General features: G+C 44.2%; 1 protein-coding gene across 3 annotated transcripts in view; it reads left to right on the top strand.

Moving 5' to 3' along the window:
* Loxhd1 (lipoxygenase homology PLAT domains 1) overlaps nucleotides 1-12,500 on the top strand; it is a 153,113-nt gene that overhangs the window by 46,049 nt on the left and 94,564 nt on the right. For all 3 annotated transcript variants that reach the window (NM_001414400.1, XM_087592288.1, NM_001106132.4), the window contains 5 exon segments: nucleotides 457-707; nucleotides 4,720-4,855; nucleotides 5,266-5,426; nucleotides 6,380-6,466; nucleotides 7,173-7,308. In NM_001414400.1, coding sequence (NP_001401329.1) covers nucleotides 457-707; nucleotides 4,720-4,855; nucleotides 5,266-5,426; nucleotides 6,380-6,466; nucleotides 7,173-7,308 — 771 coding nt within the window.

Below are 12,500 nucleotides of genomic sequence, written 5' to 3' on the forward strand. Positions count from 1 at the left end.
AAGATGTTAGTGCCCCTTCTAAAAAGTTATATTTTCAGCAAAAGAACCAAATGAACCAGATAGGCCAGAGATAAATCACCATAGATGGATTTGACTATTATAATTAAATTAGACGTAGCAGAATTTATCTGGCAGCTGTTAATAATGTACACATGATAATTACCATTAATAATAAGTGCTATTTTTAACCAGCTCAGTTTCCTTCTTGTCTTTGTTTCCATTAATGAGTGCTGACAGTTCCCTGAAATAACAGAAGTAGTTCGCCCCCAGCCTCACATATACTAAGACAATATTGAGAAACAGACGAAGTTGTGAGGGACACTGTTCTGAGTGTGTGAAACGGGGGACAGGGAGGGGCATGGCCGTGTGTGGACGAGTGGTGTTGTAGCGAAGATGGAGACAGGAGTGTTCCGGTAAAACCACTTCGAACCCTCTCTGCCCTTCCTTCCATTCCAGCCATAACCTACATTGTCACTGTCTTCACTGGGGATATCCGTGGAGCTGGGACCAAATCTAAAATCTATTTGGTCATGTACGGAGCCAGAGGAAATAGGAACAGTGGAAAAATCTTTCTGGAAGGTGGTGTGTTCGACAGGGGCCGCACAGACATCTTCCACATCGACCTGGCTGTCCTCCTTAGCCCACTGAGCCGGGTCTCCATTGGGCACGGCAACATAGGCGTCAACCGAGGCTGGTACTGTGAGAAGGTAAGGTGGCAGCCCATGAACGCTCTCCCGGTCAATGGGTTCCTGTTTAACACTGAAGGACAAGTTCCATCCTGTATTCTTGGGATGGCTGCTCTCAGTTGGTCGACTCAGCTACATCTGGGATTAACTGAATAAGTCGCAAGCTTCTGGGCACACCTGTTAACTGGATCATTTGAGGTGGGAAGACCTACCCTAAATTTGGACCACACCTTCCAGTGGCAGCCTATGTAAAGGATAAGGAAGAAAGATCTTTGCTCTTTGCTCTTTGTGCTCTCTCTCTCTCTCTCTCTCTCTTTCTCCTCCCTCTCTCTCCTCTCTCTTTCTCCTCTCTCTCTTTCACCTCTTTCTCTCTTTCTCCTCTCTCTTTCTTCTCTCTCTCTCCTCTCTCTCCTCTCTCTCTCTTTCTCCTCTCTCTCCTCTCTCTCCTCTCTCTTTCTCCTCTCTCTCTTTCTCCTCTCTCTCTCTCCTCTCTCTCTTTCTCCTCTCTCTCTTTCACCTCTCTCTCTTTCTCCTCTCTCTTTCTCCTCTCTCTCTCTCTCGCAAACCCATTCCATGATATTTTCTAAATCCAACCCTTTGCCCATGAGTTTCCTGATCTCTTTGTTTTACTCATGGAGTGGAAGGATTAACAGTAAAAATTTCAGTCTTACCAAAAGCAACCAATGTAGATTCAATGTAATCCACATCAAAATTCCAACCCAATTTTGTACAGACCTCAAAAGAACAGTTCTCAACTTCTTACAGGAAAACAAGAGCAACAAAACAAACAAACAAACAAACAAATAAAACCAGGATAGCTAAAACAATCCAGTACAATAAAAGAACTTCCGGAGGTATTACAACCCCTGATTTCAAGCTGTACCACAGAGAAGTTGTAAAAACTGCATTGTATTGTCATAAAAACAGACAGGTCTAATCACTGGAATAGAAGAGAAGACCTAGAATAAACCTGTATATCTATGAGCACTTGATATTTGACAAAGAAACCAAAACTATACAATGGAAAAAAGAAAGCATCTTCAAAAAATGGTGCTGGTCTAACTGATGTCTGCATGTTAAAGAATGTAAATGGATCCATAGTTATCACCCTGCACAAAACTCAAGTCCAAGTGGATCAAAGACCTCAACATAAAACCAGACCCAGTAAGTATCATAGAAGAGAAAGTGGGGAAGTGCCGTGAACACACTGGTACAGGGGACAACTTCCTGAACAGAACGCCAACGGCTCAGGCACTAGGACCAACAATTAATAAATGGGACCTCATGAAACTGAAACGCTTGTGTAAGGCAGAGGACCATCAATAGGACAAAGTGGCAGCCTACAGAAAGGAAAAGACCTCATCAACCCTACATCTGTCAGAGGGCTAATATCCAAAATATAGAAAGAACTCAAGAAATTAGATAGTATTGAACCAAATAACCCAATTTAAAAAATGGTACAGAGCCAAACAGAGGATTCTCAACAGAGGAATCTTTAGTGCCTGAGAAGCACTTAAAGAAATGCTCAACATCATCAGGGAAATGCAAATCAAAATGACCCTAAGATTCCATCGTAATTAGAATGGCTAAGGTCAAACCCTCACGAGATAGCACATGCTGTTGAGGACCTGGAGCAAGGGGTGCACTCCTCCATGGCTGGTGGGAGTGTAAACTTGCATAACCACTTTGGAAATCAATTTGGCTGTTTCTTAGAAAACTTGGAATAGTTCTACCTCCAGACTCAGCTATACCATTCTTGGGCATATACCCAAAAGATGTCCCACCATGCACCACAAGGACAATGATGTTCATAGCTGCTTTATTCATAATAATCAGAAACCGGAAACAACCTAGATGTCCCTCAACTAAGGGATGAATAAAGAAAATGTTGTACAGTTGCACAATGATATTCTCTCTCTCTCCCTCTCTCTCTCTCTCTCTCCCCCCTCCCCCTCTCTCTCTTTCTCTCTCTCTCCCCCTCCCTCCCTCCCTCCCTCCCTTCCCCCTCTCCCTCCCTCCCTCCCTCTCCTTTCCCTCTACCTCCCTGCCTCTCTGTGTCTTTTATAAGTTTGGAGACAGAGTCACTCTGCAGCCCAGGCCAACTCCCTAATAACTGGGACCACAGGCCAGAACCATTGGGATTTACTTGATAATTCTTGTCATTAAGGAAGTTTGGGAAGCAATGATTAAGTTTCAGTGGGAAATCGAGATTTTTTTCCATTGAAAATAAAGTCTTTCCAAAACAAACAAACAAAACCCCAGCTCCTTTCTGCTCTCTACTCCGTTCCATGAATTGATTTAGTAAATTTCTTCATCAATACAACATTCACTGCCTTCATTTTATACATTTGCACTATTTCTGCCGGAACAAATTAAATCCAACCTCCTCCTTTATTGAAAGGGCAGACTGACATCTGCCATCACTTAATATCCCATAGGAATTTTAGGTTCTCCCCCTAAATTGATGAAATGCTAACTGGATTACATCAGTGATTCCCACCGTGCCTAATACTGCAACCCTTTAACACAGTTCTTCATGTTCAGCTGACCCTCAACCATAAAATTATCTTCTTACTATTCTATGACTGTCATTTTCCCACTGTTACAAATCACAGTATAAATGCCTGGTATACAGGATATCTGATGTGACCCAGAGGGGTTATGATCCCACAGGCTGAGAGCCACTGATCTACAGAGTCCCTTGGAAAAACTATTTTTTAATATACCAACCTACCTTATCTATGAAAATGGTGTGCTTCTTAAAATTCAGATCTCTAAAACGGTTTTTTTTTTTTTGGTTCTTTTTTTCGGAGCTGGGGACCGAACCCAGGGCCTTGCGCTTCCTAGGTAAGCGCTCTACCACTGAGCTAAATCCCCAGCCCTAAAACGGTTTTTTAAATGTAGTTTTATTTTTATTTTTCTTCAACATAGCGTATGACTTTGTTCGTATAACCATACAGATCTTATGATTCGTATTGTCACAGATGCCCTTACAAATTATCCTTCCATTTGTTACTGGTTAAGTACTTTCTATGCGCCGAGTTTACGTATAACCATCTTGTAAGCTGTGGATTGATTTTAATGATTTTTCCATATATTCTTTGAAGGTTTTCTCTGCCAGCAAGTCTTCCCATAGCTTGATTGGTTTTCAGGCTCCTTAACTACAGAGAGGTTTTACTATTTCTTTTTAAATTATGAGTACACAGCCTAAGACCTACAGTAGCATGCTGAACAGAAAATTGAAGAGTGTATATCTTTGTCTTCTTTTTAATTGTGTGTGTGCACAGACATGTATGCATGCATATGTGCGTATGTGTCTCTGTGTTTGTCTGCATGTATGTGTCTGTGTGTGTGAGTGTACATGTGTGTGTGTCTGTGTGTGTGTGAGTGTACGTCTATGTTTGTGTGTGTGTGTGTGTTTGTGTGTGCATGTGTGTGTGCATAAAGCCTAGGGTATCATGCGTGCTAAGTTCCACCGCTGAACTGCATCTCCAGCCTTCGTTTATTATTTTAAAGCGTCTGCCTCTAGTGTTTTATTTAGCTAATTATGTTTGAGGAGGTTGGTGTATGTTATTAAACAGATTAAATGCATTATTTTCTACTTCTTCAATGTTCAGAGTTGTTTTCCGAGCTAGTATTGAATTCTGTCTACGGCTGTCTTCTGTTCCTAGTGAGTTAGTCCCCTACTCTTTCTTCTTTACTAAGTTGATACACCGTGCACTGGATGACTGCACTTTCTAATGCTTAGCCAACTCCATGTTTCTTCTTTAAGCTAAACTTAGTGACGGCAGCTACCATCAAAGACCTCTCCTTAAAATAATAACTTTTTAAAAAGTATTTATTTTTTATCTGCAAAAAGTTCCTGAAAGAGGTATTTTTAATTAAGATTTAATGAGAAAGTAAGATAGAAATTGCTGTCCCTTGAAGGTCCTAACAAAGACATGTGTGCCCTTAATATGGGGAGACTGCTAAGCACTGAGTGGGTCCCACCCGTGGACCTGACCCAGAAGACACGTGCTGTCTGCCTTCCTAGGTGGTGGTACTGTGCCCCTTCACTGGCATCCAGCAGACTTTCCCGTGCAGCAACTGGTTGGATGAGAAGAAGGCAGACGGACTGATTGAGCGTCAGCTCTATGAGATGGTGTCTCTGAGGAAGAAGCGGCTGAAAAGTAAGTTTGAGGAATCTGGGGGCCTCCCAGACAGAAGCTCAGTTCTGCAAGGTACAGGCCATACACTGTTGTGGAGATGACTCCAGTGTCCCCAAACTGAAGGAGTTGCTGTGATAGACATGGGACTAAACTGAGATTCACTCAGTGAGCCCCAATACACTAGCCATAGGCTGGTGGAGTCAGCCCTTGTCTACTGCTAAAACACAGTGCATCTTTAGCCGTTAAATAAGACACTAACGGGCTTCATTTTTAGTAGGGGATCCTTAGCTTTATCTATTCTGCACTCGTTTAACGGGTTCTAAGAATAGACACAATTGTATATCATCTCCAATCCTGATCTTTCCATATCCCCTACTACATCTTCCCCCCCAACTCTTGGAGTTTATGATGCGCTATGACCTGTGTTGCAGAATTTCCTTGGTCCCTTTGGGTCTGGACAACTGATCTGAAGAAAGCTGGCACCAACTCGCCCATCTTCATCCAGATTTATGGGAAGAAGGGGCGGACAGACGAGATTCTTCTGAATCCCAACAACAAATGGTTCAAACCAGGCATCATTGAGAAGTTCAGGGTAGGAAGGAAATGGGATGGATTGGGGATTGGGGGTGGGAAAAGAGACGAAGGAGCACCGGATGTTCCGGTTCTCAGTGCCAGATTTTCAACCAAGTTTAAAGGCTGGAGCTACATTGGAGACTTTGGACTCCCACAGCAAGGGCAAATTTGATGATTTATAAAAGAGATTTATTTTATATTTGATCTCCTGCCTGATACAGTCTAGGACGAAGTTTAGGGGGGGCAGAGCCATTACGGAATGCTTGAAGCATTCAGGAGCGAGGTGAACGGGGGAATTGTGGGCTCAGAGGCCTAGAGCACAGTTCTATTATTCAACCTGGCTGCATTCGAGTGTAAGGACCAAATTTAAGGGGAAATATGAATTTTGGAGCGTTTGAGAGAAAAATCTAACTTTGAACTTTGCAGTAGGTACTCAGAGTGAGTCTCTGCCCTCAGAGGGGCCGCTCCACCTTTGAGGGGAAGAACCTGTAATTTGCCACTGTCCTTTCCGTGCACCCCACCGACACCTCTATTCCACCACCAAGTTCATTGCTCTTTGTGTATTTGTCTTCTCTGCCAGACTTGAGCCCCTGGGGAAAGGGCAGAGCTGCTGCATTAATCTTTTTGTCTGTCTCAGTGCCCAGCAGACTCCCGGGGCTGTGGCCCCGTGCTAATTTGCAGGGCTGCCATATGGATTTTGTTCCTGAAGATCTCTCAGCTGGATCCCACTGTGGGTCAGTTATTTTTGTTCGGTTTCACCAGCCCAGGCTGAACGTTCCTTTCACGTAGCCATCTCAGTCCCATGAGTCACTGGTTACCAGGGACATGAGAGAATGGAGTGTTTGAGTGTGGCAGACCCATCCTTACTGGGAAAAAGCAGCCCGAAGGAGTACCCACCTGCCTGTGGTCAGCTATGAGGACACACGAATTCCTGTGACTGTGTCCACACAGACTTTTTATTTCTCCTTGTAGATGGAGCTCCCAGATCTCGGGAGGTTTTATAAGATTCGGGCGTGGCATGACAGGCAGAATCCTGGCTCTGGGTGGCATTTAGAAAAGGTAAGGTGTGCCTTGCAGGGAGGGAGGATCCAGGTGTATGACATTTCATAATCATATATATATATATATATATATATATATATATATATATATATATATATATATATATATGCCTTTGTATCTGTCAGGGCTGGAGGTGGGAAGGGTTGACACGGGCCATATGTTTTGATAGGGACAGATAAGGAGTGTCCTTTCAAAGTAGACAGAGAAATACTCGAATGTCCATGGGGTACATCCTGACCTGTCTCCCAGATGCTGAGTGAATGTTTGCTTCTGGGAGACCAGGGAAAGAGACAGCAGTCTGATCACCTGCCTTCTTCAAGAGCCAGGAGATCTCATCCTTGAGATGAGACAGCAGGCCTGACACGGGGTGCACACCTTTGAGTCCAACACTGGGAAACAGAGGCAGGTTGATCTCTGAATTTGAGGCTATCCTGGTCTACAAAATGAGTTCCAGGATTATGCAGAGAAAACTTATCTTGAAAAAAAAAACAAAGTAAGGTAAAATAAAAATAAAAAAGAAAACAACACACACACACACACACACACACACACGCATGCGCACACACACACACACACACACACACACACACACACACACACACACACACACACACACTGGTTAGGACAACAGAATGAGGACCACAGGCCACGAGTGAGACATCCGATGGCTCCACCTGCTTACCTCAAGACTACCCCATTACAGATGACTCTGATGAATACCTTGAATAAGGACAAATATAACTTCAACTGCAACCGCTGGCTGGATGCCAATGAGGATGACAATGAGATCGTGAGGGAGATGACCGCAGAAGGCCCGACTGTACGGAGGATAATGGGAAGTGAGTATTGAGTTGTCCGCTGCCATGGGGAGGCAGTGGGACTTTACTTGCTGTGCTAGTGAGGGGTTGGCAGATTCGTCTGCTGTGTATCATCTGTCCTCTCTGAACACTATAGCATTAAGTTCTAGCCTCAAGACTGGCTGGAAGAATCCATTCCAGGGCACGGTGCTAGAACTCTCTTGTGATAGGGGTGGTATGGAGGGAAAAGAGAGGTACAGGTCTTCAAGCTGGCCACAGGAGGACATGAGGAATCCACATGGAACAATGGTTACCCAGAACCTCCTCGAGATTAGAAAAAATAACTTCTTTACTTTTCACATTGTGAAACTTGGTGAACTTTCTCCACACAGTGAGGCTGGATCTGGGCTTTATTTTCCTTTGACACACTAAGCTGGTATCCAGTGAATCCTTTGTCTCTGTTTGAGATCAGTAGGAGAAGGATTAAGCTTTAACCTGGAGTCCAGCATTCACTTTCAAAGGACCAAAGGGAGGCCATTCTGCCTCTAGGCTACAGCAGCAGCATAGCAGCAGACATGAAGAATGTGCTCTGTCGCTTTCTCTGGGAAACACTCCTTGCTAAGTGATCACAGCATTCTCACGCAGTCAGAAATGAGATTGATAGCCATTGCTGTGCTGTAGCAGACATTACCAATCGATCAGAATTGGTATGGAGGAAAATTAACCTGGTTGTTATTCTTGTAGCTGTTCTTAATTTTTCAATAGGAATATTTCAAAAGTGATATTGAAAAAAACATAAAAAGTAAAGCACACATGGAAAATTATAAGCAAGCTTTCTTCCTGGAGCCCTCCTAAATATTTCAATAACTCAACTCACCAGCGACCATGTGATACTTCTGAACACTCTGTATTTAGCGGTCACTTAGTAGAAGCTTCAAATATGTTTGTTGAAATAACTTGATTAGAGTTCAATACTCATATAGATATTACATATATATAGTCCAGATAGCAAATATCAAAAAATGAAGTCATCCCATCTATGAGAATAAGAAGGCAACACTTACAACTAGCACTGTATGTCTTCCATTATTTTTTGCTCTTCTTCAATTTAATTCAGCCTATAACTACAGAATGCTTGAAAAGACCTAGCAATAGCCCAAATAGAACTGAGGAAGCCCCTGCCATGGTTGGATGGTTGGTTATAGACAGGCAGACTCAGAGCAGGTCTTGTGCTTATTGGTCCAATGACTGCCTATCCTGAGATACCACCCCTACTTTACAATTCAATATTTGCATTGAAAACAAAAGCTAGCACCTCTCTTTATATAACATCAACTCATCCAATGGAGATTTTATGTGATCATCAAGGCAGAAATGCATCTGTTTCCCATCTCTCTGTTTGTGCCAGCACTGTGCCTACAGGTCTCCTCAGGGAGATCTTCTAACCAGTTCTTAGGATTTCAGCTCCTTGGTCTCTTCTTCTGAAGTTACCTAGCACTTTTACCCTTGGGCATTTGGAGGGAGGGTCTGGTTTTCAATACTTCCCAACTCACAGCTCTGATTAGCTTTCTCAGGGTGCCTTAACACAGAGAGGACTGTTGAACCACACTGCTGAACTCCATGATAGCATTTTCAATTCACCAGGTCTGCAGTAGGACCCCTGGACTCCACGATAGCATGTCCAACTCATTGGGTCTGCAGTAGGACCCCCATGTACACTTACCCAACAAATTTGGGGAATACCAGCACTGCCCCCAAGGAAGCACAGGGAGCACAGGGTGGGGCACACTCACCTTTGCTTCTTCAGACCCTTGTTGTTGGTTCTTGGGTCCCACATCCCTCACTCAAAGTGTTGACACAAACTTTTGATGTTTCATGATCCCAGGATGGTACATTGGCTTATTGGGACAGCTGTAAGAAAAGGTTGTACTATATGGGCTAGGTGGATGATATAATAGGACTTTGTTTTCAAGTAGTTCTGGAAGCTACAGTCAATGATCAAGATGTTTTCAAGGTTTCTCTCTCTTGGCATCGTTCTCATCCCCTTAGAAGCAGTTGCACTTGTATTCTCAGATGGTCCTCTGGGTAATGTGAGTATCAACCTTTGTCTTCCCATCTCCTCATGGCATGACTCACTTCACCCCATTCTCTAATCCCCTAGCACCTTCATCTCCACATTCCTTCTGGTGTGCCAAGGTATTTCCATTGTCAGTGTGAGGGTTTGGGTTTGAGATGCAAACCCATGTATGATTTCCCATGCAGAGAAATATGGCTCTAAAATCAGACTAAGGCTGAGCAGACTAGAGGACAGATGATAACATTCACGAAATCACTTGAAATTGGAACTGGTAGGGCTTGGGTGTAATTGCTGTGGAAACCAAGCTATTATAAGCTTCCTATCCAAGCAGCTATTGTCGCAAGTTGCAAAGTCCATCCAAGCCAGGGCCAGCAAGGGTTCTGACACTAGAGGCCATGGGAGGAAGAATGTTTCTATAGACTCTGTATCACTTGTACATAGAATACAGGCTTTTTTTTTGTGGCTGTAATTTGACTATACTGTTAAAGAAGCATTTCTTTTTTAATTTATTTATTCACTTTATATCCAGTTGTGTCCCCCCACTCCCCCCACCCTGGGTACCACCATACTCTGGGACATCTAGCCTAAGTAGGCCTAAGCACATTCTCTCCTACTGAGGCCTGACTAGGTAGTCTAGTTAGGGGAAAGGGATCCAGTGGCAGACAACTGAGTCAGAGACAGCCTCTACTCCAATTGTTAGGGGACCCACATGAAGACCAAGCTGCCCATCTGCTACAAATGTGGGGGGGCCTAGGTCCAGCCACTGCATGCTCTTTGTTTGGTGGTTCAGTCTCCATGAGCCCCCAGGGGCCCAGGGCAGTTGACTCTACAGGTCTTTTTGTGGTGTCCTTGATTCTTCTGGCTTGATCAATTCTATCCCCCACCTCTTCCACTGGACTCCCTGAGCTCCCTCTGATATTTGGCTGTGGGTCTCTGCTTGTTTTTATACACCTCCGAATGAAGCTTCTCAGGAGACAATTATGCTAGGGTCCTGTCTACAAGCCTAGCAGAGCATCAGTAGTGTCAGGGACTGGGATCTTACATGGGATATGTTTCAAGTTGGGTCAGTCATCAGTCTCTGCTTCATCTTTATCCAAGGGCATCTTGTAGGCAGGACAAAAGTTGGATTTAAGGTTTTGTAGGTGGGTTGATGCCCCCCTCCCTCCACTGGCTATAGGAGGTGGCCACTTTAGTCTCCATATCCCCTGCTGGTAGAAGTCTCAGGAAGGGTCATCTCTATAGACTCTTCAGAACCTCCCTCATCCCAGGTCTCCAGCTACTCCCAGAGAACCATTTCAATGAGAAAAATTTAGTGATCAATACAGGTAGAATGTCTATCTGTCTGTCCTGGCTATAAAGAATCTTTGATGTTTTCTCTCAGTCTTTGGTGGGTTTTTTTTTTTTTTTCGGAGTCGTAGAGACAAACTCAAATTCCTTGAACTCACTCTTCCTGGATCATGAAACATTTTCTGTTGTGCTTAGAACATGCTTCTGTCTTCTCTCAGATCTCCGGCGGTGATCTGCATTGTTCCTTGTACCATACAAGGTGGTACAAGCCAGAGGCAAAGTCACTCTCCTCTGATAGGTAACAGATACCATGCACGGTGTCCCAGAGAGCCTTTAATGGAGAGACTTGTAGTCATGTAGGATGAGTAAATACCAATTTAAAATCAATTCTTAGAGTCTGAAGTTGTGTGTTCCCGGTTTGCTTACAAAATCACAGTCAGCCAAATAAGCAATTAACGTCGTGTCTGCTTGTTTGGAGGCTTTTTGGAGTGATTGACCTGATTAGAGATGCGGACAGAGCGTGTACCAACTCAACAATTTATTTCCACCTTGACTTTCCCTCAGGAGGCTCGTGCGATGGCAAAATAGATGAGATCCACTTCCTCCGCTGTGATTATACACTAGGAGTGGGCAGGAGTCCATTGGCCATGAGTGTTGAATATTGTTGCTGCTCGTTAATCAGATTGAGGCATAATTTTTAAATTAAAGCCCAAGAGGCTCTGGTACTTGCCCATCTGTTTAAAGTCTCTCACTGCCGATGACTAACAATGTAATTGTTTTCAGTTGTCCACAGATGTCTTGTCAGGCAGCGTTTGGGACCTCAGTGGCTGGTGGGCTCAGAGAGACCCTTAGAGAGTAAGGATCTGTCACGTCCTCCAATGGGTCAGACCTTAAAACTCTGGGGTAAAGGGGGTGGGATCCCCAGAACAGGGATTCCTGTTTGTTACCATTTTGCTTTTGGGAACTTTGTTGCAAGACAACTAAGAAAGCAAAACCTAGCAGCAAATCAGACTGGAGCAAGGCTGCAGTTTGCTACTTGGGTTTTCCCTGGTTCCTCATGTTGGTGTACACCAGGCAACACTGCCCATTCCTCTTCCTATTACGACGACCCGTCGCCGAGAGCAGGGTGCAGTCTGCTTTCTGTCAGTGTGACAAAAAGCAGAGGTAAGCAAGATACGGGAGGAAGTGTTTCTTTTAGATCACAGTTTCAGACGGTTCAGTCTATGGGTGTTCCTGGGTGTGTAGCAGACTGATCATCATGGTGGGGAGCTTGTGGCAAACCAAAGATGCTTACTTCATCTTTGGAAACGGAAAGAGAGGTAGAGATGGGGAAGAACCGGCCAGGTACAAGGCATGCTTCCTAAGACGTACTCCCTCCAGTAGGCACCACCTCGCAGGAGCAGCCTAAGGTAGGAACCCTTAATGGATTAATCATGAGGTCAGAGTCCTTGTGATCCTGTCTCTCCCCAAGTCCCACCTCTGAATGGCACTGGGGACCGAGCTTTCAACACACGAGATCTGCAGGGGACACACAGTGCTACTTACGTAAAGGCATGTGCATTTCAATTTTGAAAGTTCCCTGGGGAAATCAGGAATGGCTTAATTTTGAGTAACGTGTTTCTGTGGGGAGGGAATGCTGTGGGGCAAGAGATGTTCTCCTGAGCTTTGACTCATGCCGTGAGTATCTGCCTGCCCTGGTTCTGTTCACGGCAGGCCTCCATGTACAATGATTTGTTGTTGAACAAATGTTTTGGCACAGATAGCATATCTTCACGTACCCACATGATTCATGGTCAGATTGACTTTTCAGATGTCTCTATATGGAAATGAGTACATTATTAAAATAGATTTTGTGCACTAAACTTCCCAG

This window comes from Rattus norvegicus, chromosome 18, assembly GCF_021556685.1.
Source record: "Rattus norvegicus strain SHRSP/BbbUtx chromosome 18, alternate assembly SHRSP_T2T, whole genome shotgun sequence".
Lineage (NCBI taxonomy): Eukaryota > Metazoa > Chordata > Mammalia > Rodentia > Muridae > Rattus > Rattus norvegicus.